The sequence below is a fragment of the Euprymna scolopes genome, chromosome 2, assembly GCF_053919585.1.
Source record: "Euprymna scolopes isolate OS-2025 chromosome 2, ASM5391958v1, whole genome shotgun sequence".
In the NCBI taxonomy this organism is placed as follows: domain Eukaryota; kingdom Metazoa; phylum Mollusca; class Cephalopoda; order Sepiida; family Sepiolidae; genus Euprymna; species Euprymna scolopes.
The window spans coordinates 62,162,647-62,190,392 of record NC_136483.1 but is presented as its reverse complement, the minus strand read 5'-3'; the positions used below and the strand labels follow the sequence as shown (position 1 = coordinate 62,190,392).

The window sequence follows — 27,746 nt, the reverse complement described above, 5'->3', positions numbered from 1 at the left end:
CCCTATTCATAACTTTATGTGCATATGTATATATATATATATATATATTAAAAAGTTTGACTCATAACCAAGTAACCTACATCTAAGATTTCAAGTGTTAAGACCCAAAATTAGCGGAGGAGTTTGAAGAGTCTTCAAAGATCAACTCTTTCAACTTTGACCTCTTGGCAGCCAAATTTTTACCCAAAAACTGATTAAAAAGCTTGCTGCATGTCTGAATACCCTTTATGTAAAATTTCAAATGTTTAGACCCAAAATTGGCTGAATAGTTTGCTAGAAACTACAAAGGTCAAATCTTTTGAACTTTGACTCCTTGGCAGCCAAATTTTTGGCCAAAAACCGATTAAAAAGCTTGCCCTATGTCTGATTACACTTTTTGTAAAATTTCAAATGCTTAGACCAAAAATTGGCTGAGTAATTTGGTAGACCGCAGCGGTCAAATTTTTTAAAACTTTGACCCCAACTTTTATCCCTTAACATTTATTGTTTTGGGCTCAAATTAAATTAAAAAGTTTGATCCATGTCCACGTAACCTAAATCTAAAATTTAAAGTGTTTAGATCCAAAATTAGCGGAGGAGTTTGGTAAAGTTTTACAGGTAAATTTCTGGCCGAAAACCAATTAAAAAGAGTTTCTCAAATCTCAATACCCCTTATGTCAAATCTCGAGTTTGTAGATTGAAAATTGACGGAGTAGTTTAATAGGGAAATGTACATTTCACTTTTATAGATATATGTTCACAAATTTTCTAATCATGCTTACTCAATCATTAAAACCATCAATATCTACCAACCAACAAAAAGACTTTTGATTAAAACTTCATGTTCTACAATAAAACTAAGGAATTCAGGATATATGGGGAAGAAACCTGCCAACTATCCTTATTAATTATGCAAAATATGTCTCAAACTAAAAAAAAAACACCAGTTTACATGTAATACCAATATTAACGTTTACCCCAATATTCATAATCACGCCAGCCATTCATCTAACATAGATAAATATACTCAGAGAAAAAGAATGAGGAGAAGAAATAATATTTGGTTTACTCCCCCCTTCAGCTCTAATGTAAATACTAATATCGCATAGGAGTTTTTCAATATTGTTGAAAAATCTTTTAAGTACTCACATAGGTAGAGTACTTTGATTAATAAAAATACTGTTAATATAGCTTACTCTACAATGCCTAATTAAGCCCAGACTATTATGGCATCTAATAACAAGAAAATTAAAGATGCACAGGTAATCCCTTTCCTCTTAGCTAAGAAAACCAAATGTAACTGCCAAAAAAAGAATGACTGCCCTCTTGCCAATAACTGTATTCATAAAATGTGGTTTATTCATGTGCTGTAACTGAGCTACCATCTAAATCCCTCCAAACCATCACTATTAATATTTCACAAGTGCAAAGCTCCTATAATTCAAATAATAATAAACTTGACAACCCCTCCCAACCAATAAGCTTACCAAATAACAACACTTACAATACGAATAGGAACATTCCTTCGCCAGCCAATTCTGATGACAATAACCATGACAACCAATTCCACAACGATATTCCGAACAATGCAACCTGCTCTCACCCTAAACGTAATAACCTTGGAACAATTAATAACAGTAATAATAGCTGCACTGCACCCAAAACATACATGTATATCGGTTCGACTTCCACTTTAATAAAGCTGAGAATATCCAACCATACATCATTTTTAAATAACAATAATCCAGAGAGTAACCAGGGAACGCCTTTAAAAAAACTTACTTCTAAGAATATTCGTTTCTCAATTAAGTGGGATATCATATGTAAATTCAAATCATATACCCCCGGCTCAAAATTTTGTAACCTCTGCTTATAATAACATCACCTCAATCTAAGAATATAATTAATGCAAAGAGTGAGCTATTTTTCCAATGCAAACATAAGGAAAAATTTAAGTATTCCAACTTTGAAATTACTTAGCCTCAATTTAAATGCAAACTGCCTGATAATAAGCCTTTTTTTTTTTTTACATAACTTGTATATGTGTGCAATATATACATATACATACGTATACACACACACACATATATATATTATTCTGTTTATTCTAATACTTATATTTAATCTAGTAGCACAATTACTAAGTTTATCTCCATATTCCATTTCAATTAACCATTTTACTTAAATGGCACCAAAAAGACATGTTGTGTATCATAGAAGGGATTTCATATTTTAACACAATCTGAGAAAGATATGATGGAGACACATAATACTTGAAAGGAGTGTTACACAATGTTCATTTACCTTTTCCTTTTGGTGGAATGGCGACAAACAAAGACTATGTTTACAAAATGTATGGATCTGTTTTATTCTCATCTGGATGGTGATGTTCGGGAATTCAAAATCTTTCTGATCTCTATTGTCCTATCTTCCCCCCCCCCCTCGCCTCCGAGAGGGCTTCTGACTCTCAGACTGTCTCTCTGATTATTGCTTGCCTGTCCCTCTTGACTTGCTAATTCGAACCCCTTCTCCATATATAAGGAATTCTCTTTATGACGTCAAAGGCATGCCTGCCAGGTGATCCACTCACGTGGATTTCCATATGTATGTCCAAACACACTTTTAGCGAACAAAGAAATTCCTAAATTGAAGTGTTCCATTTTTAACCTATTTGTTTATCATAATTTCTAACTTGCATTGTTCATACCTAACTCTGACACAATTATTATATTTAATTATTTCTAAGAACAATGACAATTGTTCTACATTCCTAGGAGTCGTTCCCCTTCCATGTAACAATTACAACTTTTCCTTAGATTCTTTATTATTATTATTATTATTATTTAATACTAACTGTATTTCTGTTTATAATAGATAAAAAATTTGCATTAATTAAAATATAATCGGTAACGTCAGGTGGCCTGCTAGTACATATGTATAACTAAAGCTGTTCCAACGACGTTACATGCAATTTGTCGCTTATGTTTTTTAAACTACGCATGTTTTTTTTCTCCAAAGGTTGTTCCTCCAATCCAAGTGAAGTAACTTCTGACGAATACAAAGTAGCATTGGCAAGATTACGTTGTGTGCGTGTCTGTTGTCGCTAGAACAAAAGAGGAAGAAATGTTTACCTTTTTATAGTATGCACTGGAATTCTGACTGACTGCAAGAAATAGCTATTTGAAAATTTTGTCCAATGAGGAGTCAATACGTAAATACATTATTCACTGTACTAGTACTACTACTCTGTACAGTGAATAGTGTATTTACATATTGAGGCAAGGTAAGTTTTATTTTAACAAGAGAATCACTACTTATCAAATCAAGGCCAACGACAAGTGAGATACCTAACATTTTTCCAGCGATCTTGGCAACAGATTTCATGTATGTGTTCCGTTTCAGATCAGAAGTGAAGGTCAGTCCTAGAAGCTTGTCTAGACATAGAGCTTCTTTAAGACGAGAACCATTCATTTCAATTGGGGTTTCATGGGGGTCAGAGCAATTATGATGAAAAGAGAGAAACTCGGTTTTGGATGCATTAAAATTAACCAGCCACCTTTTTCCCCATTGCACCACATGCTCAAGCTCAGAAGAGAGAGAATCAGAAAGATCTTGGTCATTGCTGGCCTTTTAAGTATTGTCATTGATTGTGATGTCATCTGCATAAATGTTTACAAATGATTCTGATTTAGGAGATCATTGATGAAGATCACGAAAAGAGTTGGGCCCAGGATGGAATTTTAAGAGATGCCACTGTTAATAATATGAGTTTCTGATTTCTGTCTATAAACTCATAAGTCCATAAGAGAAAAAGGATTTAATAACAGAGAGGACAGTTCCAGTTATTATGTAGCTAGCAATCTTGTGAAGCAGACCTTTATGCCATAATCTATCAAAAGCTTTTGATATGTCAAGAGGTATTGCTCAAGAAACGAAGCTTCATTGAGAGATTCATTAATCCTGTGTGATGTTAGAGTTAACACATCAACTGTAGATTCGCAGAACCGAAACCATATTGATTGTTACTGAGCAGGCTATTTTTGCTGAAGTAACTGACAACTTTTCTATTTATCACAGATTCCAGCAACTTACTTATGACGCCCAGGAAACTGATTGGTCTGTACTGAGAGAGAGATGACTGATCTCCAGAAACATTTCTCCTTAAGGCAATGCTTAAGCAGCTTTGCAAGCATGGGAACTAGTTCCGGTTGAAGCTTATTGAGCACTGTGACTGGAATGCCATCAGGGCTAGTTGCTTTACTGGAATCAAAGTTTTTATAAGCTTGGCAACAACATGTACAGATATTTTTATGTCGCATAGTGTGTTTTCAGTCACAGAAGGAAATATGGGAGGTAAGCTGCCCTGATCGCAAAGGGTAGAATTTGCTGCAAAGTTCTTGGCAAAGAGTTTTGCTTTGTTAGATGCTGACGAAATTACCTCAGGTTCATTGATAATGGTAGGGATAGAGGAAACACTTTTGCTCATGATCCTGTTTGTTATTTGCTAAAACTGGTGGTAGCTAAGCCACTGCTCAGCTATTTTAAACTTAATATACTGAGCATAGAAATACAATCTTTTTCGAATGATTGATGGCAATCTTAAACGTGGCTTTAGTTTCACATCTATTTCATTGAAAGCAATGGAAAAAATGATTTCTGTGTGCAATGGCAGTGGCACATTCTGGGGTGGACTATGGTTGGCTGTTGAGTTTCTGCTGGAATTTCTTGGACGGTATGAAATGGTGGTACTCTTGCATAATTTGACCTGGATTCTTGAGAAGTCCTGTCAGGCATGGACTGGGTGAGACCGGCAATCATCGGTTTCAGCCAAGCGTTGTTCAATGTTGAAACATTAAACTGACTTTTTTATGTTTTATTTACATTACCGACAAGGAGGGTTTTTTGGTGACCGTACCAAATTGAAACATCAAAACCCAATAATAAACAAATATAGTCTGCTGGGGACTACAGTCGTATAGCCAACTGTTGGAAGGCCTATAACAAAATAGGAGGAGAAGGACAGTGAATCATAAGTATGTATTTTGTTGACCTCACGATGAAGGCAACAACGAACCACATCGAGAAGATGTGGGAAGGAAGCAAAACAGCAAAACAAACACGAATGCGACACCCTAACCCTAACCAACAGAGAGCTTCTGGGTACATATTTACTTGAATTTATGTGGAGACAAAAATTTGGAAACTATCCTTTTGTCACATTTCCGAAAACTACCAAGTCCTTGGAAAGCTTCCTTCCATTTCCTTTTACATCTCATTTCCCTTCCTCTTTGTAGTCAATGGCCATTCAACAGTCAACTGAAGTAAAAGATTCCTTAGGAAATATCCTCATCTTGAGAAAGTTCTTCTGCCGCCAACGAACAGCCATAAAACAAAAATGAAATAAAAATATTGTTTTCTTGAAAAAAAAAAAAAAAAAAACTAAATTTTTCCTGTACTTTCATCTAACAATTTACACTTTTCGTAAACATATTTTTACATATTTTCTTAAAAATAAAAATATATATAAAATTTCTGTGGACCCCCCCCCTCCCCCAAAAAACTTGACTGAACAAAAAGTCTTTAAAAAAATCCCCCAAAAACTTACACCTAACAATTTATGGTAAAAAAACTTTCATCTTTTCTTGAAGAAAACAGAAAAAAAAAACCTTTTTGTCGATAAATATTTTGCAAAAAAAAAGATAAAAAATAAAAATATTTCCAGTCCTTTAAAGGTATTTTTTTTTTGTTGATTTTCGATTATTTGCATTTGTATTTTTTTCCCCGGTTTGTTTGTTTTTTAATTAGTCGGTATCTGTTACAATCCTTGACTTGGACCGATGATTGTCGGTCTCGCCCAATCAATGCTTGACAGGAATTCCCGAGAATCCGGGTCAAATTATGCAAGAGTACCAAAACAGTCTATATGGGGTGGAACGATAAAATTGTCGCCCTAAAGAAAACAACATTACAGCTTTATTTTAAAACTTTTATTAAAAAAATCAATTCAGGTAATTTGATTATGCAGTAGAGCTGACATCTATTCAATGCAGCCGTCTTCAGCCTCAATCACTGCTATGATATGGGTTTGGAACTGGGAGCATGCCTTTTCCACAAGCATGGTAGGAGCTCGGCAAATACTTGGTGGATGGTGGAATCAGGCTGGGTTTAGTATTGTGGGAGGTTATGTTGTGATGTTCTCAACGTATGACCAAACAAAGTACTCTAGTCGGTTCAGGTCGGACATGGAGGGAGGCCAGTGAGAGAAGGGTACAAAGGCATAGCACTCCTTCTGATGCCAATTCTGGGTATCTTTGGATTTGTGGGCCAGCACTGAGTCCTGCTGGCATACCCAGGATCTGCCAGCGGTCACCTGATTGCACCAGGGTATCACCACATTCTTCAGCACATCCAGGTACACTTTGGTGTTGACTTTCAAGCTGACTTTGAAGATGTGAAGTGGCATGATGTGGCTCTCACTTGAAACCACACCAAAGACCATGCCCGTGGCCTGAAACTTTGTTTTTATCTTCTTGGGCATATCCCTGTTATTCGTGGTAATCCAACAATGGTTCTGTTATCATAACCTGAATCGGTAGAGAGCATGAGTTGTATAGTGGTGCATCTCCAATCTCGCTCATTGAACATTGTGTCACTTCCAGACATGATAGAAGACTCCTATCGCTCTTGAGATTTGTACACAACTGGCCAACAAGTAGATGGTCTGCATCAAAAAAGAAAACCTGTTTTCATCAAACAGAAATGGAATCATGTCGTTTTTTCGAGGACAAAAATTTTATCGTTCCACCTTATACTAACAATTAACCATTCAGTCAGGTTTGATACTATAGAGGAGGCATTCTTTTTTAATATGGAGTGCAGAGGGATAGCTGATATAAATGTTCGGAAGTTATTCCAATTAGTCATAAAGTATCGATATACAGTATGATAGAGAGGTACATCTGAGGGTTTATTACATTTTGTTTTGATCTTAATCGAGACAACTGAGTGATTGGAAGATCCCAAAGGAGGCAGGCCGGAGGATGTGCACAGTTATGGACAAGTTGTAAGAAAAAGGTCAAGGAGACTTGCATATTGTCTGTCGCAGTCAAGCATACGGATGGGTTTTTTAACAATTTATGTTAGGTCATACGCAATCGAAAAATAATGACAGTACCTCTCCTCATCATTCGTCTTGTTTGAATGGACTAGCCATTCAACATTGTGAACATTGAAGTCTCCGCAGACGTAAATGTCAGCCGAGGGAGAATGTGGTCAATTTCTTCAGAAATACTCTCAATGATAGTAACTCTGCTATTATGGGGTCGATAGCGGTTAAATATGTGCACTGTGCTGTGAGTAAGTGCTACTTTGAAGCACATATAAGGCAAATTAGGATCTTCTCTGGAGATGTCGCTACTACATAAAAAGCTATCTCTAATGTAGGCACATATTCCATGTCCATGACGATTTGGGGGGGGCAGGTTTTTTATGTAAAGATTGAGTATCCTTTAATTGCAAACTCATCTAGGGAAATAGTAGGCCCAATGCCAGTTTTGCACAGGAACAATAGATCAGGTTTAGTCTCCTGTAATTGGATTTCAACCAAAGAGGCCTGGTAGTGAGAGGGGGGGGGGAAGAGTCTATAGTTGGAATTCTGATTTTAATCTTGTTTTGTTTCTTGTGGTTTTTCATTTTTGAGGATTGAAACATGTGGAAAAGCGTGGCAGAGTTGTTACATAAGAGCAGAGAGAAAAAAAGGAATGAAAAATGTTTTTTGCAACCATGAAGAAGAAAATTCATAACATTACTCACTAATATGGCATCAAGAGGCCCCACCAGAAGCTACTGCATGATTCAGAATCCATTCAACAAATGACAATACAGTAGCCCCAGTATTTTGCACCTGCTGATAGGCCTCCTTAGGGGTTAATCCAAAGATCAGGTCCCTGATTATTAGGTGGATAACGTCAGCCCAAGTAAAACATTTACCCCCAGCACCCTTATTAGTGACATGGTCACAAGGATAGCAATAGGAAGAGAAAATAAAGACATCTCAAGCAACTGCTCAGGAAAAACACTGCCGGCTCTGTGTACAGCTATTTCTTCTCTTTTTATCAGAAATATTGCTCATTGTAAAGGAGGATTGAGAGACAAAAAAGAAGAAGAAAGAGTTACGGGGGTCCAAAAATGCATCCACAATGCGTTGTCTACTCTTCATTGAAAATAAAAAATACACAACTAAGTATTTTACTAATATAAATTCAAATAACCTTTTTATTTTTATTTAATCCTTCTCACTAAGAGTCTATTAAAGTGAAAGGGTACAAGATGGGTAACGGATTTCAGTTATATATATATATATATATATATATATATATATATATATATATGCTACTTATTGTTAGGATTAGGGACCTGGAAGGAATATTGCATTCATGTACATAATTTTTATCGATTTCCAAGGAGGTATTTATTTTTATGAGGGAGGGAGCAGGTTAATATATGGCGTATTACTTAGATTTATAACGAGGTTAAAAAGAAGCAAATAGTATAAAAAGAATGAAAAGAAATACAAGAAAAACAGGGAATGTCCCTGAAATTAAGAAATAATTTTCATACAAAAATCTGTAAAAACGGTGAATTTAAAAGCAGTTTCAAGATAAGTTTCTTACAACTGATAAGAAGCAGAATTTACTTAACTGTATCATGTTTACAAGACACTATTTTGGGAAAGGATTTTTGGAACAATAAAATAGACAACTTCACCAACACATTGCACAAAATACAGTGTGCAAACAGGAAGAGAAAAAGAAAGAGAGAACAGGGTAGAGCATAGGAATGACTACCCTTAAGTTTGAGGTTACATGTTTTAGGAAATTTGAATATGTCAAGTTTGAGATTACATGGTTTAGGAAATTTGAATATGTCAAGAGCTATGTCCCTAGAGACGAAGCCCTCATCGAGAGATTTGCTAATCCTGTGGGATATTAGAGTCAGAACATCAGCTGTAGATCTAGCAGAACAGAAACCATATTGCATGTCACTGAGCAGGCTATTTTTGCTGAGATAATTGACCACTTTTTTTTATTCATCACCAATTCCAGAAACTTACTCATGACACACAGGAGATCGATTGATCTGTATTGAAAGGCAGATAATCGATCTCCAGAATTTTTAAATCAGGGCAAACTGATGAAGTTTTCCAGGGTGTTGGGAAGCATTTCTCTTTAAGGCAACACTTAAACAGCTTCATAAGTATGGGGGCTAGTTCTGGTTGAAGCTTTTTAAGTACTATTATTGGAATGCCATCAGGGCCAGTTGCTTTACTGGAATAAAGAGTTTTAATAAGCAATGCAACATCATGCAAAGATATGTTGCATAGTGTGTTCTCAGTCACAGAAGAAAACACGAGGGGTAAGCAGCCCTGATCACAAAGGGTAGAATTTGCTGCAAAGTTCTTGGCAAAGAATTTTGCTTTGTGAGATGCTGACGAAATTATTTCAGGTTCATTGATAACGGTTAGGATAAAGAACATGCCTCTGTTCATGACCCTGTTTGTTATTTGCCAAAACTGGTGAGAACCAAGCTGCTGTTCAGCTACTTTTGACTTGATGTACTGAACATACAAATTCTTTATTACTCTTTTAAAATGGTTGCTGGCAGTCCTAAAGGTGGCTTCAGTTTCACGATTTCGTTGAAAGCAATGGAAAAGGTGGTTTTTATATGCAATGGCAGTGGCGCATTCTGGAGTGAACTATAATTGCCTGTTAAGATTTTGCTGGAATTTCTTAGAGGGTATGAAGCAGTCTATACCGATAATTAACCATTCTGTCAGGTCTGATACTATAGAGGGCACTTTTTTTTTAATATTGAATGCAGAGATATAGCTAATAATATAAATGTTTGGAAGTTATCCCAATCAACAATAGAATATAGATATAGTGTACAATGAAGAGGTACATCTAAGAGTTTATTAAATAAACATTTTGTTTTTATCTTAACAGAGACAAATGAGTGATCAGAAGATCTCAATGAAAACAGAACGGAAGATGAGCACAGTTCTCAACAAGTTGTCAGAAAAAGGTCTAGAAGACTTGCATACTGTCTCAGTGGCAGGTATACAGGTGGGTTCGTAAACAATTTGTGTTAAGTTGGAGTGCATGATTTTTTTAAAAATTCATTATACTCATACTTACCTTGAGTTTTTTCATCATTTCAAATCCGAGCTTGAGCATTTCCATTGTATTATTACAAAGTGACACTTCAGAAAATTGATCTTCATGTGGAAGGTTCTCAAGACTTGAGAAAAAAAAGATGCCAACAAAACTACCAGCAAATTTCACCCAGCCTAAAAAAAGATAAAAGAATAGATTTAAATTAAAAGTCTTTAAAATGTCTTAAAATATAAGTTTTTTGTTATGTAAAAAGGCAGTATAGTTGAGAAATTGTAAACAATAAAAATAACTTACACCAAATGTAGTAGAATTTAATTATCTACTGACCTGCATACTTTTAACATGCTAAAACTAAGTTTTTTTTTATTTCAGAATTTTTTCGATGTTCGTATATCTTATCATACCAAAAGGTGGCTTTATTTCAGTTAAATTTATGCTGAAACATAGTACCCCCCTCCGAAACCCCACTTCTTACGAGTACCCCCTATTATTAATCTTAATTCAGAGTGGTTAGCCATTTCCCAAACAAATACACCCATAAAACTATATTTATTATCTAAGTTTAGCAAGGTAAAAGAATTACTTTGGTTGCCATCTTGTCGATAAAACTATCATAGAAATAAAATTTATAAATAAAAAAGAACTTATAGTTTCAATATGTTAAAAGTATACAAGTCAATAAAGTACTTCGTTTGTTATAAATTAGTTGTTTTCATTTTTTTTTATTTACGAATCCTCGATTGTTAATTATACTGCAATTTTACCTGTTATTTTATATCTACAACATTACAAATTTTTCATGGTGTGTGGTTTAAAGAAAAAGAAAGAGGCGGATGGAAAGAGAAAAAAAAAGGAAAAGAGAAAAAAGGGAAAGTGGAGAAGGATAAGTAGTAGAAAAAGTGGCGGGGTGATGAACAGAAAGAGAGAGAATGCAAGAGAGGGAGGCAAAGAGTTTTAACATTACTATAGAAAAAATACAGAACGTAAGATTTCTTTTTCTAAGACATTCCTGTGCACAATTAACAGACACACAAAGTCAGGGCATGAAACAGGCATATTGAAAAACAAAAGGAAAGAATGCACAAACGCATTTAACAAAACAAAATTGGGGGATAATACAGATTTACTTATCTGAACAATTATTGTTTTGAAAGTCATATGAAGTAAACGGTGTCAACAAATTTGGCAACCCTGCCAAATTATGTTCCCCAATTTCTTCTTTCGTTTTCGCCATCATTTACTTTCAAAACAGGAATTCGTTTGGATAAATAAATATGCATTATCACCCAAAATTGGATTAGTCTAAGAGGAGAGAACTGATTAAAAAAAAAAAAAAAAGAAAATTTCATCCTTTACTGAATGCACAAACACACACACGATATACCGTTATCTTCTAACAGATACCTTTTTTCTTTGCTTGGTTTGTTTATGCGTTATTTTTGTTGGTTTTGTGCTTTTTTTATGTTTTTTTTTGTCACTTGTGTTGTCAATGTCAATGCTGACCATAGAGGGTCAAATGGTGGAGTCCTTAAATAATGAATTTTTGGAACCTATTTCTGGCACAATAAATGCAATTAGACCTATGGACATAGAATACATGTGGAGGTCCTTCATAAGTTGGAATTAAAATGGGCAAAGAGACTTGTATTCCAGAATGTCATAGGTAGTCAATGGCGTTCAACACCTTAGTTGGGATAGTATGCAAAATGCAATGATAGACCAGATGTAGTATTGCATAGGAGTTATATTAGAAGGGATGACGTATGTTATATTTGTTGTTGCTTGTTAATATTGGAGACATAGACAGGGTACATATAAAGAGGGTGCATTTAATACAGACAGTGACATGTAATACACATTGAGAGGGGATTGATAGAAGAGATAGATAGAAGAGAGATTGACATTTATACTGTTTGATAGTTCTGGGAGTGTTTCTATAAACATTATCTTTAACAGATATATTTTTGAGATGAGGATTTTCAGTCTTTTATCATAATGAAGGACCACTCATTATTTATTGATACGGAGAGGGAGGCACATTCTTAAGATGATAGAGACACATTCTTAGATGAGATTATACACAAAGTTCTTATAATACAAATTCACAATACCTTTGTTGTTGAATGACATAACATGAAGACGACAGTTACAAAATATGATGATGTTCATTTATTCCATTCGACTGGTCAATGGCTTTGCATCAAGGAATTCAAAGTTTCTACATTATTTCCTTCTTCTAACCTTCGCTTCCAAGGCAGATGTCAGCTCTGTCTGTCCGAACTTGTCTGACTTCTCTGACTCTCCTAAAGCTCTAACTATGTTGAGAACTCATCCCTTACTCATGACGTCATTGCATGACCAAACAATGTGTATATCGATCCCGTGGCCTGACATGCCTCATGTTGCTTAAAACATGCCAAAAACACGTGCATCGACCACACATGCTTGCAAAGAAAAATTCTCTAACCTCATTTCCGACTAACCTATTTTACAAATATGTTTATCATTTTCGTTTTAAATTCCTAATTTTAATTTCATTTTCATAAACAGAATTGAATCATCAAATTCCTTTTTTCAATAACATTACTAACAACGCATTCCTTTTCAATAACATATCTGTATTATTTATTTTAAACTTATGATCGGAATTCTTAATTCCACACCTAGCTTTCCAGGTTCGAATTCTCGGCTATCTTATCTCATTTTTATTTACAAGAACATATGACTGTTCCTTAACAGTAGGAGTTTTCACAAGTATGGATTCTTGCACTTCCCCAGGGAATCATGTTTAAAGTCCTTTTAGAATCATGTTTAGGGAACTTGTACCAGCCAAAATACCAAAGAATCTGTAGCTGGTAGTTTGACTCTTTAATTCGTTGATCTGTGAACCGTATTAGGGGTTTAATTTTTCTAATATTATAAAAGTATAAAATTAGGAAGGAAATCATGTTGAATACTATGTTTAAGGAAGAGGACGAGTTGTCTTCCCTTTCCACAACCGAATTGGGAAAGGGGATCATATCAAAACTGAAAGGATGTAAGGTGACTTCTGATTCTGTCTTGCTCTCTCTTTTTTTGTACAGAACTTCGAAGGAGAAGGACGTATTTGCCCAGTCATACAACTGGTGTTCAGACAATTGTGGCCACGCCCTGTAATAATGTTTTATTGAGGCATGATAAATTGTAACACATACATTGTTATGAGATTGATGATTTATTTAACGTACAAACAAAAATGAAACACGCATGTTGTTTTACCCATATCCAGGCACCCAAGACCGGTTTTCCTACATCAAAGAGTTACAGTTACATGATATTATTACATCCCTCTTACCAGATAGAAAAGTAAACATTGTTCAGATAATTTTTATGTACAATATTTGTTGCTTATATCGTTTTGGGCCTATGTATTTCACGGTCACTTCTTCTTGTGTTATATGTTGATTGTTTTGGAGTTAATTGGAGTGAGATATTGTTCGTATTAGTGTGTCCAGTTTGTGATGAACTGATGTGATCATTAAAATGAACCTGTTTACAGGTGAATGTTCCATCTTATCTACACTCTTTTTTGTTTTTTTAAAGATTCATTTCACAGTTGAAGGATGTATGATATAGGTTTTGCATATTTACCCACAACCATTTCTGGTTTCCATTTCTCCATTTGGTTATCTAGTCTACGTACATATTGTCCAAAGGCAAATACTGGTAAATCATAAGCTGTTCTGTCATGATACTTTTTCTGCATATCTTATCTGTGTTCTAGTTGTTCATAAATACTGATAATTAACCTATCAGTCAGGTCTGACACTATAAAAGACACATTCTTTTTGAATATGGAGTGCAGAGAGCTGATAACTGGTCTGTAATGTATTTAAATGCAGCATTAAGCATTTTACTTACCAGGATCTGCAGGTAATGCGACCATATCATCTTTAACACCGTTTTCTTCACTAAATAAAAACAAAGAAATTTTTATGAAAAATTTTAAAACATTTAAAAAAATAAAATGCTTTTCAATTTTTTTAAGATATAATTTAAGCAAAACTCTTCCATCTGCTTATTATGTATTATCACATATGAATACATTTTATCGCATACAAATACATATTATCGCATGCAAATACATATCATCACATATGAATACATATCAAATACGAATACATATTATCAAATACGAATACATATTATCAAATACGAATACAGATTATCGCATACAAATACATATTATCGCATGCAAATACATATTATCGCATGCAAATACATATTATCATATACAAATACATATTATCACATATGAATACATATTATCAAATACGAATACATATTATCAAATACGAATACATATTATCAAATACGAATACATATTATCAAATACGAATAAATATCAAATACAAATACACATTATCAAATACAAATACACATTATCAAATACAAATACACATTATCACATACAAATACACATTATCAAATACAAATACACATTATCAAATACAAATACACATTATCAAATACAAATACATATTATCACATATGAATACATATTATCAAATACAAATACACATTATCACATACAAATACACATTATCACATACAAATACACATTATCACATACAAATACATATTATCATATACAAATACTTATTATCACATATGAATACATATTATCAAATGCAAATACATATTATTGCATACAAATACATATTATCGCATACAAATACATATTATTACATATGAATACATATTATCACATACAAATACATATTATCAAATACAAATACATATTATCACATACAAATACATATTATCACATACAAATACATATTATCACATACAAATACATATTATCACATACAAATACATATTATCGCATACAAATACATATTATCCCATACAAATACATATTATCGCATACAATAACCAACCACTTTGCTGTGAAAGTGAGAAACAATCCTTGACAATTTTCTGAAATAAGGAAATAAAAATTGTGGGTTAATACCTCTAAAATGTTTTACTCCCACTGCTGTAAAGATATACTTAGTTTCAATATTTTTTTTTTATTAAATGACTTATTAAAGAAAATTCGAAGATTCTATTATAGACACTGGCGATTGGAACTGCTAGCAACCAATCAGAAACCGGAATTTCTCCATAAAAATATTGGATCATTTGAATTCCTGCTCATATAATTTTTTATGTTCACATACGATCTTTGCGTTTTGCTTGCAAAATTTTAAAGTCAAAGGCTTATACAGATCAACAACCCATCAAAAACTCTTTTTCATCTCCAGAACTTGTACAGATTAGCTACCCATCAGAAACTTTTCTGAAATTAAACATGGCTTCCTATTCAAAACTAAGACTAATATTTAATTTTCCATATCATTTTGATTATTCGAACTATTGTTCCCATTTTGAGTGCTATTTTCACAATGTGTCGACCGATGTAACCACTGACATTCTCCAGATATATTTTAGTGACCTTGGGAATCTGCGTCGAACTTGAAAATCTGTAAGGAATTTGAACGGAACCCTTTATTTAATTCATGGGAGGAGCATGTTCTTGACTGTATTCTGACCATCGTCCATACTGGATTAAACCTTCAACTTACAAAAGAGTTTCACTTACAACTAAATTTTACTAAACACTTTATCAATTAAGCCATGGGCCTTTACAGGCAATTCTAGTATGAATTATGAGAGCATTAAATCAATTCTGCTTTTTAGATGCCCAATATTATTATTTATAACTATATATCACATACGCACACACACACATATATAGTAATAAAATTGAACTGAAAAATAAATTTGCAATAAGTTGAACCTATCAGGATAAAAAAAACTATCCTATTAAGAGGAGCAAAAAAAAAAAAATTTAATTTTTTGGAAAAAAATTTGCTTCAAATTAAAAAAATGTTTTTTTATTGTTTCTTTCATACTCTTCTTTCTTTTGTCTCCATAATATTACCCCACAAATTATAATTTTTCCATTTCTAATCTGAATGTTTTTAAAGTCAGTGTTGTTTTTTTACCTTTATCTTTGTATGATGCCGACATTTTATCCTATTCTGATGAGAAGCGTTTAGCTTTGAAATTTCATGGCCTAAAAAGGATTCTCTCCTATTTCCTTTACTGTAACCCTTATTGATTTGATAATTCCAGAAAGTTCCTATGTAACTTTACACTTTATTCTTTTAACTTATATATATAACCCTGTGTATCGCTTTATTGCAGGTCAATATTTTTTTAATTTTGAAATGGCTATGAAATGCAGAGAAGTGAAATTTGGTACACTAGAATATTTTAACAAAGTACCTTATTTCCCTGATTTTTGTGGAATTTGAATAAATATTTTGAAAGTTATGCTGATTTTTTTAATTTTCTGGTAACTTTAAGTGTGTATCACTTTAAGTGTCTAAAATGTATATTTTCAGTAACAAAACAATATTCTAACTTCATATTTCTATTTATAAATAAAGAACATATCCAGTAACAATATTAACAAAAAACAAGAACGAATTTCACATTATTTTGTTTAAGGAAACATTTATTTATCAACATAACTCCCATGCTTCAAAATCATTTTGAATAGCCTCTTGTCAACTGATGATGTCAATTGGCGGATTTGAGATGATGTGATGCTATAGGAAACTTCCAAAATCTTCCTCCAAATTTCATCCTTTGACGAAAATTGAACATCTCCTTCATAAACTTTCATCTTTATTATTGACCAGAGATGCTCAATTGGGTTTATATCCGGAGAACAAGGTGGCCATGTCATCAAATTTTCTCCACTGATGCCTAATAACTTAAGGTAGGATGTCATAGCCTTGGCTGAATTGGATGGTGCATTGTCGTGCATAAAAATCAATGTGTCAATGGAAGGTCATCAAGCCATTGCGACAAATGCTCATTTAAAAATAAAATATGAGACTGGCTTGTCAGTTTGACACTTTCTAACACTCAAAATGGTTCAATTAGTTCATCATAGATTATTTCAGTCCAAAACATGACACCTCCACCTCCCTGTTGATGACAGACTCGATGAGGGGTAAGAAATCCAAGAGAAACTTTGGCCCACCCATCTGGTCCATCAAGGATTGCTCTGGTCTCATCGGTGAAAGGAACATTTTCAAAGCTGGTTTTCATGTATTTCTGAGCCGAAGCCAAATATTTTTTCTTATAAGTTTGGTTTAAAACAGGTCTTGCTATGGGCTTAATGCTTCTTGCAATTTCGTTTAAGACATTGCAGCATGTCTTTCTGAACAAGGAAGGTATTCCAGCCTTGTCAAATATAGCAGCACTGTTGCTGCCTGGCTGCTTGATAAGTTGACAGCAAATTTTTCTAACATCACGAGAAGAAACTGACTTTTTTGTGTTTTTGTCCTTCCTTGATTTGATGTTTGGATTTTCAACGAATGAAGACAATGTTCTTCGATCGCTTCCAAGCTTCTTGGCTAGATTTAAGAGAGATAAACCTTCTGCAAGGCCTGCAACAACACGTTCCTTTTCACTAGCTGTCAAGCGACCCTTTCTAGGCATTTTGGAAAATAGAGAAATTAGCATAATTTTCAAAATACTTTTTCAAATTCCACAAAACTCAGAGAAATAACAATTCTCTGCATTTCACAGCAATTTCAAAATTAAAAAAAATATTGACCCGCAATAAAGCGATACACAGGGTTTATATACACACTTTTTTTAATTGTAACTTTATCCAGTTTTTATAATTAATAGTTCCCATATTGTATTAAATTCTATACTAGGTCTCCCAGTATATGTAAAACAATCTTTTGGTCTGTTTATGAATTTCTACATTTTTGAGTAAAAGAACCTGGTATAAGTGTGGGAATATGTTTCATACTCTTTAGTTCAATAAAACACTTAATCCAATATGTCTCTGAAATCGAGAAAAGAAAAAAATTAGTGCCGTATCTGAATCAGGGATTAAACTTATAACCTTACTGTAGAATATCTCTTAAGCAACATTTTAATGAATCAAGATGAAGACAACAGATCAAAATATTCAAATAATATGAATAAGAAAATTACAAATAAAACATGATGGAAAAATCTAAAACTTTGGATTTCAATTCATGTTTATTAGTCTTAACTTTTCTTATTCTTGCAAATGAGAATGTTTCAGATGTCAGAAAGAAGATCAGCTTTTTATTAAATTTGGTTTGGTTGTTTTGTTTTACAGCATATCAACTCTTTTCATCTTATTTGCTGTTGAATCAAATCATTTTGTTAAAACATGTTATGCTTCTATAACAATTGTCATATAAAACAAGCATCCAAAGGTGGCGTGTGCGTATTGTGAAAAGTCACCGACACTCAAACTCGAAACCTGACTGATAGGAAACGAAAAGGTGACATATGCAAATTAAAATGCATGAGCATATAAAAAGCCATTATTTCTTTCGTTAGGGAAGATTGTTTGTTTTGAAAGCACGGTTAAGTTGCATGTCAGCAGGAAGAAATAAACACAGATTTTCTACGAACGTCAAAGCGAGAAGAAAAAAAGGATTGTCGTTTGTTGTGTGTGCCAAGAACGTTGAAGATGAAGAAGAAAAGCTTTTTTTTTTGCAAGAATATTTAACAGTTTTCGGCAGTTAAAAGGAAAACTTTAATTTTAACACTTCAGCTTCAAGTTCTTTATATCTTCAAATATTTATTCATGGTGTTTTGTTTGGTTGTTTTGTAAAATAAAATTGTTTTTGTTTTTGACTTTGCAGAGCATGATTGAGGTTTGCAAAGGGGAAGGAAAAAAATCCTCAATGTTTGGTAAATTTTTAGGTCAGGAAACACATATGCTCAAATAACTTTATCTGGTAGAGCCAGTAATTTTTATTGGAATCATAATTATAAATCCAATGAGAATGACCGCGACATGAATTGTTTGTTTTTGTAACTAAATAACCAGCTCTCACACACAACACTGACGTGAGAATACTTTTTATGATAGCTGTGACAAGTGAACTGCTGAATTTTCAATCAATTTCTTTATAATTAAGTGTAATCATTTGCATGGCAATAAAAAAAGAATTAACAAAATTTTAACTCAATTGCTTAACATAGGATTGCCTATTATTTCCAAATCGAAATATTGAAATAAAACATTTAAATTTGTGATTTTAACTTAAAAACGAGTAAAACATGAGTTGTCTTCTCCTGTGATGACTACTATTTAAATAATGTGAATAACAATCAATCAAAAATTTTGTTCATTTTTTGGGGGAAAATTCAATAAGCATTGTTATGATATATGACGTTAGTTCACTAGAATTGCTTGGATAGATATGTTGAAAACATAGAGCCGTGTTATAGGGTTGTTTATTGATTGCCAACCTTACAGGAAGTTGTTGATAATAAAAGGCAGATAATCAGGCTAATGTTAGTCTAAAGGGATTAGCTAAAGGGAGTTAACTAATACAAAATTTAGATATTTATGAAAAAGTGAAATTTTGGTTATTCAACGGACTTTTTTTAAAAATAAACGTTCTCCTGGCATTATCAGTACTTGTTTCAGGAAAATAACCATTAATCTCAATTTTTAGTGGATTTTGAGCAAAAACTAAAAGAAAATTTCATGAAAAATTGGCAAAAAATTACATTTTTTGCTATTTTAAAATATTTTAGTTTTCAATACTAAAATTTTCTGTAAAAATCATTTTTTGCATTTATTGTTCTATAACTATAATATGCAAAATTTTCTAAAAAATTAATGAACCAATTCTGAGAAAATTATAAGACAAAAGAATGGAGTTTTATATTTGGTTATGTAATGCTAATGGCTATCTAAGCAGACTCTTATGACCGGATGTCAGGTGGTTCACACGCTACTTCTTTGCTTGTCTTCTTAAAAGCATATTAAAGTGTGAGGAGTGCTGTGTATTATAAAATAACAGACAGCAACAAAAACAAAAAAAAATGTGCAAAAGTAATGAAGCAATTTGAAAGAATCAGAAGAAAAATGGAATAAAAGCATAATGGAAAAACGAATGGAATAAAAGAATGATGGAAAAAATGAATGGAATATAAGAATGAAGGATTGACAAATGAAGGATTAAAGTGAAAAAGAACGACGTTATAAGAATGAGGGAGTAAGAACAAAGGAACAAAGGAATAAAAGAACAAAGAAATAAAAGAATGAGGGATAATGAACAATGACAAAAAGTTTTATTTCGATTTGCAAAAAAAAAAAAAAAAATATTTATGATAAAAGCAAATATGTGCCCGGTTTGCCTCATGATATGAATAATCATGTATGCAAATTTCATTTTATGAGACAAAAAATAGGAGGCTTAATCTTTAAAATAACGGATAATATAAAAGGAAAGAATAATCATGCATACAAATTTAATTTTTATGAGCAAAGATTAGCTTGTCCTTTTCTTATTAATTAGTTTTGTATTTTGTTATTGATTAGTTTTATTTTTTCTTATTGATTAGTTTCGTTCTAATGATTTTAAGCAGTGAATAGAACTTAAATAAATTCGATAGCAAGTGGGAGAGGCCATCTAATCCTTAATAACTAAAAAAGAAATGAAAAACAAAAAAGTAGTTTTATATATAAAAAAGATTGAAAAGAAAAAATGTCTTACTTTTTCCGTTCTGCCTTTTCTTGTGCTTTATTTGCTTTTTTGGCATCTTTCTCTTTCTCTTTGTATTTTTTGGCCTTTTCTTTGTCTTTCTGTTTAATTTCTTCTTCCCCTTCATGTTCCTCCTCTTCTATTTCCTGTTCTCTCTGTTCTTGTTCTGCCTCTTCTGGTGTTGCTTCCTGGTAGAACTCCTTGTATTCGATTTCAGCATCAAATTTTCGCAGGGTAAATATTCCACTCACCAAAAAAACTACAGAAAAAAAAAAAAAAAAAAATTGAAAATTAATTTTGAATGAGAAAATACACTTAATCAACCTTCGAATTCATTTATTTTAATGCTTTTATTCTTTTAAGCCTCTTTGTGTGGATATTGACAAATCTGGGAGGAGCTTTTCAGAGCATCTCTTCCTGCCTTGATAAGTTACAAAACTGGCTTCGAAATCTAGTTGGTGATGTCGTTCTCTTCTCCCTACTACCTCTTTCTTATAGAAGAGATGTAGCTCTATCGTTATTTTCATATCACGTGCTCAACTGAGTTTCAATCTTTGGTCCCACACCCTCTTGTAAAAGATTCACAACAAACAATTGTCTACCTACAAACACTGTCAACAATGTCTCCTCTCTATCTGTACCTAAAACTAAATCAAAATTCCATGAACAAAATTTCTCTTCTAGACTTGCCCGTCTGTGGAACACAATACCACAGGGTTGCTTTCTAGCTTACTATAACATGGTTGGTTTCAAGCCTAACATAAACAAGTTTTTGTTGAATCGCGCTCTTAAATAATCAAATTCTAGACAATTTCTACCACTACCGATAATCACAGTGTTGTCAGTAGCCATCTGATACTCGTAAACTTTTATCCTTGAGTGACCTTTTGACCTTTGATAAGCAGTGACACACAAGTAAAAAATCGTCTGATGACTACAATGCTCATTATTTGTGTATTTGCTTGATATTGAAAAAGAAAGAGATTATTCAATGTACTTTCATTTCAATAAATTAACCTTGTAAAATACGAGGGGCGTGCAATAAGTAATGCCCCTGACCCACTTCCAGTTGTCTGATCTAACTGAAATTTTGCATGTGCAATGTTTTATATCTCTACGGGTTATGTGGCAAATTACAGCCCTGAACTAATTGTAGTTTCTGTTTTACAGGTGTTTGTTTGAACTGAGTCATGTGTGAAATGGAGCCTGTTGAATGTCGAGCAGTGATCCGGTTTTTGTATTTGAAAGGATGCACACCGCAGGAGACTTTTGATGAGGCATCTGCCATTGATGAGGCATCTGTCCGTCAAGTTGAGGCTGCCATTTTGGAAGATCAGCGCATTACTATTCGCCAAATAGCCCAAGATGTCAAGATTAGTACAGGGTCTGAGGAAACTATCATTCATGACCATTTGCATATGTATAAGGTGTCTGCCAGATGGATTCCCAGGTTGCTCATACCATTCCAGAAGCAAGAATGCGTCAAGTGCTCGAGGATGAATTTGGAGATGTGCCAAGAAGAGGAATCAAAGTTTTTCAAAAGACTGATTGCACAGGATGAAACCTGGGTCCATCACTATGATCCAGAGACCAAAGCCCAGTCAATGCAGTGGAAGCACTTGGACTCACTACCTCCAAAGAAGGCAAGGGTGCAGCCCTCCGCTGGCAAGGTCATGCTCACAATCTTCTGGCACCAGGACGGAGTAGTAATGACAGATTTCCTGGCAAAGGGTACCACAATTACGGGAGCCTATTATGCTTCACTTTTGAGGAAATGAAGGGAAGCTATAAAAATCAAGAGGCGGGGCAAGATCAGCAAAGTTACCCGGTCCACAACTCGCATGTTGCCAGATCAGAAGCACGGTGTGTGGTTATGAAATCCTGCCCCATACTCCCTACTCTCCTGACCTTGCACCCTCTGACTTTTACCTCTTCCCAGCCATTAAGTTGTTTTTGAAAGGAAAGTGTTTCCCAGATGATGCAGCCTTGATTTCTGAAGTCACGTCGTGGTTGGAGGACCAACCTGGGGTGTTCTACAAAAACAGTCTCCAGAGCTGCATCAAACGATGGGAGAAATGCATAACTCTGGGTGGTTTCTATGTAGAGAAAAACTAATAACTGTGCCACGTTTCGTTGCTCTACTGCTATGGGAAGTTGTCAGGGGCATTACTTATTGCACACCCCTCGTATATACATAGATATATACAGAAGTAGGTAAAAATATATTAAAAGTTTTTATAATAATGCTTCTTTCTTTTATTATGACAATTCTTAACTCAATTCTTGATAGAAGTCTTTGGATTCGATTTCAGCACGATATATCCTTTTCTTCATTCAGTTTTGGTGTTTAGGTTTAGTTCTTTTGTTTTACAGAATATTAACCCTTTTCAGGTTATTTAATGGCGAATTCAATGATTTTGGAAAAGTTATTATGCTTTACAAGTTCTTTGTATCTTCAAATATTTATTTATAGCGTTTGGTTTGATTGTTTTATTTTATAGCATATCAACCCTTTTAAGGTTATTTAATGCGGAATTCAGTAATATTGAAAAAAGTTTTTATGCTTCAAGTTGTTTATATTTTCAAATATTTATTCATGATATTCGGTTGTTTTGAAGAGGAAAATTGTTGATTTTGTTTTTAACATTGCAGAACATGGTTGAGTTTTGCAAAGGGAAAGAAAAAAAAAACAATGACATCCAAAAATACACATTTTATTATGCATGCATGCTTTCATATTCTTCTTTCGCTGTAACAATTTATATTAATTGCTGTTGTGGTTCTTGGCATTGCACAAAGACACTATTGTCGTTTCAAAATGGCCGTACCAACAAATTTAACATTCAGTTTCTCCATTAAGACACATGAATATTTGACCTCTTAATTACTAACACATTTCTATTATTTCTTGAATCAAGAGGTGAAATTAATGTATCATGTATGGGTTAGCATTTCTCTTTTGATAAATACCTTTTTCATTATTGTAACAGAGCATGTATACAAATGCATACGTATGACGATAAAGAAAAAGACTATAAAAAAGAACATGTGCAACAGACAGAGGAGAATGTTTGGGAGCACATATGAGAGCACGTTCGAGACATGGATGACATTAGAGAGGGCAGAGGTCAGAAAAAATAAGCACAATCACGCGAGAGAAGATGTTCACGTTTTATTCAGGTAAGTACCACGAAATAAATGCCGTTGTTACAAAAGAAAAAAACTTACTTGAGTTATTACTTGTCTTCTATTTCTTGCGACATACTCTGCTACAACGTGTTGGGTCCCGTGTGCAAACATGTATTACATTACATTCCAACTTAAAACTGACAATTTTAATTTTGTCTTTTGTTATAATATATTACTTTGCATAGATGAGAGTTTCAGCAAGTAATCTAAACAATAAAAGTGAACATATGTATGCCTAGTTTGATTTGTAATAGCATTAACTTCATCTTACTTTTTCTTATCAGTTAGTTCCGTTTCAATGATTACAAGTAGTTAATAGGAATAAAATTGTGTAGTGATAACATGAAGTTAATTAATACTAAAGTGAATAAATATGTGTTAGGAATAAAATATAAATAAATATGTTTAAGGAAGGAAAATTTATTTTATTTTACTTTTATTTTTTATTTATTTATTTATTTATTTATTTTTTCCTCAATTATAAATTTAAAGGAAAAAAACATTAAGCCATATTAACTCCTTCCAACAAACCTGTTTACAAATATAGCTGCTTCCACTGCATGAACTCTTACTCACCCCCTCCTCCAGTAACAAACAATGAAATAGCATTGTCCCGTAATCACTTTGAGGAGTATAATTTCTCAGTAGATATATAACCTTTATAAACTAACCCAGTAACAACACTAACCACCCACACGGGGTCACAGAAATACCTAGATTAGGACCCAGGCACAGGGCAAGCCCTCTCGGTACTGATGGACCTGTAGATCTTCCCAGGTCATCCGTCTAGGAGAAGGAAAACTCTGAAGCTAAACTTAAGGGGAGGAAGGCCTCTTCAGTCTTGGATGACAACCTTCCTAGAGCTGGTGACTCAAGCAAATTACCGGTCTGCAAACCTAAACTGCTTAAGGCACTATCGCCTGGCTTCTATACTCCTTCTTTGTCTATTAGCCAGGCTTAGAGGTCGAACCATTGGGAGTCGACAGAAACACTCTGTGGTCAATCTTGTTTCCTGACTAGGGTAATGAACACTGTTTTTCCCCACTCCTGGCACATCCCATCTCTTAAACTGGACACTTGGGAGTGCTTGAATAACATAATGCCAGTGCAAGCAGATTGGGTTGACCATCATCTGAGGGTTGAGGGTACCAGATAGACAGTTCCTGGCTGCTGTTCCCGACTGGTTGTACAGGAGCCCTAACTCTTTGGTAGCGCTTAGAGCAGCTGCTCCATCAACATTTGTATAATATCGGGATGTTTGTAGCGCCATGTTGCGCATGGAAAGGGAAGTAGCTCCAGTTATCTCCAAACTCTACAACAAATGCCTTAATGAATCTTGCTTTCCTGCCTGCTGGAAAACTGCTTCTGTAGTGCCAGTTTTTAAGAATTCTGGCGAAAGAACTGACCCAATAAATTATCGCCCCATAAGCCTCCTTCCACTTTTCACCAAAATATATGAGATCATAATTAACCAAGCTCTAGTCCATCACCTTACAGATGCTAAACTTCTGACCGACCAACAATATGGATTTAGGCAAGCTCGTTCCACAGCAGACATCCTAACTAATCTCAGAAAGTATATACCATTCACTGGACAAAGCGGGGGAGGGTAGAGCGGTAGCTCTAGATATATCTAAGGCTTTTGACAAGGTATGGCATGAGGGTCTTCTCAAGAAAATCAGATCATACGGCATCACTGGAAGAATACATAACATAATTAGATCCTTCTTAGATAAGAGAAAAATTCAGGTTGTCCTTGACGATCGTACATCTAAACAATATGATATAAATGTGGGAGTGCCTCAGGAGTCTATCCTTGGACCTCTGTTATTCCTAATATTCATAAATGACCTCCCTAACAAAATTGTCTGTGAGATGGGTATATATGCTGATGACACCATGCTCTATAACAGACACAACAGGCAAACAAATGAACACATATCTAAAAAAATGGCAGAAACACTAGATGAAGACCGATCCGTAGTGGAATGGGGACAAAAATGGATGGTCACCTTCAATGCTGCCAAGACTTGTTTCCTTCAATAATTACAAGAAACCTTCCCTACCGCCAATAGCAATGGCCAATGACTCTTTATCTGAAAGTACATCTTTTAAACTCCTCGGCCTAACGTTCACAGGAAACATGAGTTGGAGCAATTACATTGAGAACATTGCCAGGACTGCTGCAAAGAAGGTGGTTTCTTGCTAGCGTGCTAGAAAGCTATTAACGCCTGAAAGTATCCTATACCTCTATAAGGCCACCATTCGCCCATGTATGGAGTATTGTTGTCATATTTGGGCTGGTGCATCTGCCACTAGTCTCTCGCTCCTAGACAAGGTTCAAAAGAGAGTCACCAATCTGATAGGTCCTGAACTGTCAGCTAAACTTCAGCCTCTGTCACATCTGCCTGTTCTACAAGTACTTTAACGGTGAATGCTCTGACGAACTGCAAGCACTTGTGCCCCCTCGACATAAATACCCCCGACAAACCTGACAAGCAGCTAAATCCCACCCCTTCACAGTAGAGATCCGTAGATGCAAGAGAGCCTTCTACTCCAGTAGTTTCTTCCCCAGAACAGCTAGACTTTGGAATTCTCTTCCGGGTCCCTGCTTCCCCAACTGTACTGACATGAAGTTCAAGTGTAACGTGAACCGACATCTTGCTGCCCAACTTCCTACACAGTACCCCTGATGCGTATGTCCCTGATAGTAGCCCTCTACAACAAAGTGGCAATGTGCCTTGTTTGGGGTGAAAATGTAATAAAAAAAAAAATAAATAAAATAATAGCTTTAACATTTCTTTACCTGGATATCTCATAATACCAAGCCAACGCTGTCTTTCTGACCGGTAGATCATATCTCCAAAGCCACCATAACCCATTAAAAGACCACCAAAAGTGAGAAAACCAGTCGCCATTTGGTTAATCGAATATGTTGGCATTTCTCGTAATTTTCCTGAAAAAGATAAAGATAGACATTCCATGAAAATTAAATAAATACATTCTAAAAATGCGTTCATTCAGTCAGCATATTTATTGATAAAAATTCTGTTTTAAATTTATTCATAACAGACGAACAGACAGAGCCTCTTAATGAGATACACAGACTTGACTAAAAATGAAACTTATTTATAGATGGAAATTTTAAACTAAAGCATGACAGATTGACTAACCAAAATCAATGAATTTTGGTACATATCTATATCATATTTCTCTTAGTCTGTCTGTCCTAGTTTTTCTAGGCCGATCTGGCTGAAATTGAAATTTTGTATAGACCTTTGCAATGAACTAAGTATTATGGTATCCGTTTGATGCATAGTTAAGAATTAATAAGAATTAGTCACCACAATATCACATTTACTCTAGAAATTTTGCTGGAAACAACTGGGCAGTTCTGGACGAAATGTTGTACTGAATCTGTGTTATCATAACGTGCAACAAACTAAGGATTATGGTATCCATTTGATGCACTATTTATAAATAAAATACAATTTCAACAACTTGAGATAGCTTAAGTAGGATAGTGCCTAGAGTAAATGTGGTATTGTAGTGACTGCAATGATTTTAGGTAAGAACAGGATGGACAAAAGATGACCGCGACCCTCTCCCTCCTGTCCCCTTTTGATGGCTTTTAGTTTACTTTGTTTAGATGTACAAAAGAGCCATTTCAAAAGTAATGCATCGTATTTTTTAACAAAAAATTAAAGACCTACAGAACCGGAAGTAGTACTATTAAAACAGGCGACCTTTTGTGCTCTAGAATTTATTTTTCTATATAATCACAATCATTCTCAGCTATGGGGTGGTG

At 34.2% G+C, this 27,746-nt stretch overlaps 1 protein-coding gene across 6 annotated transcripts in view; it reads right to left on the bottom strand.

The window, feature by feature from the left end:
• LOC145291514 (ceramide kinase-like protein) overlaps positions 1-27,746 on the bottom strand; it is a 149,812-nt gene that overhangs the window by 11,156 nt on the left and 110,910 nt on the right. For all 6 annotated transcript variants that reach the window (XM_080137485.1, XM_080137492.1, XM_080137507.1 and 3 more), the window contains exons 8-11: positions 26,745-26,894; positions 20,762-21,008; positions 14,055-14,104; positions 10,176-10,327 (exon numbers count right to left, since the gene is read on the bottom strand). In XM_080137485.1, coding sequence (XP_079993611.1) covers positions 10,176-10,327; positions 14,055-14,104; positions 20,762-21,008; positions 26,745-26,894 — 599 coding nt within the window. The remainder of the gene's footprint in view (positions 1-10,175; positions 10,328-14,054; positions 14,105-20,761; positions 21,009-26,744; positions 26,895-27,746) is intronic.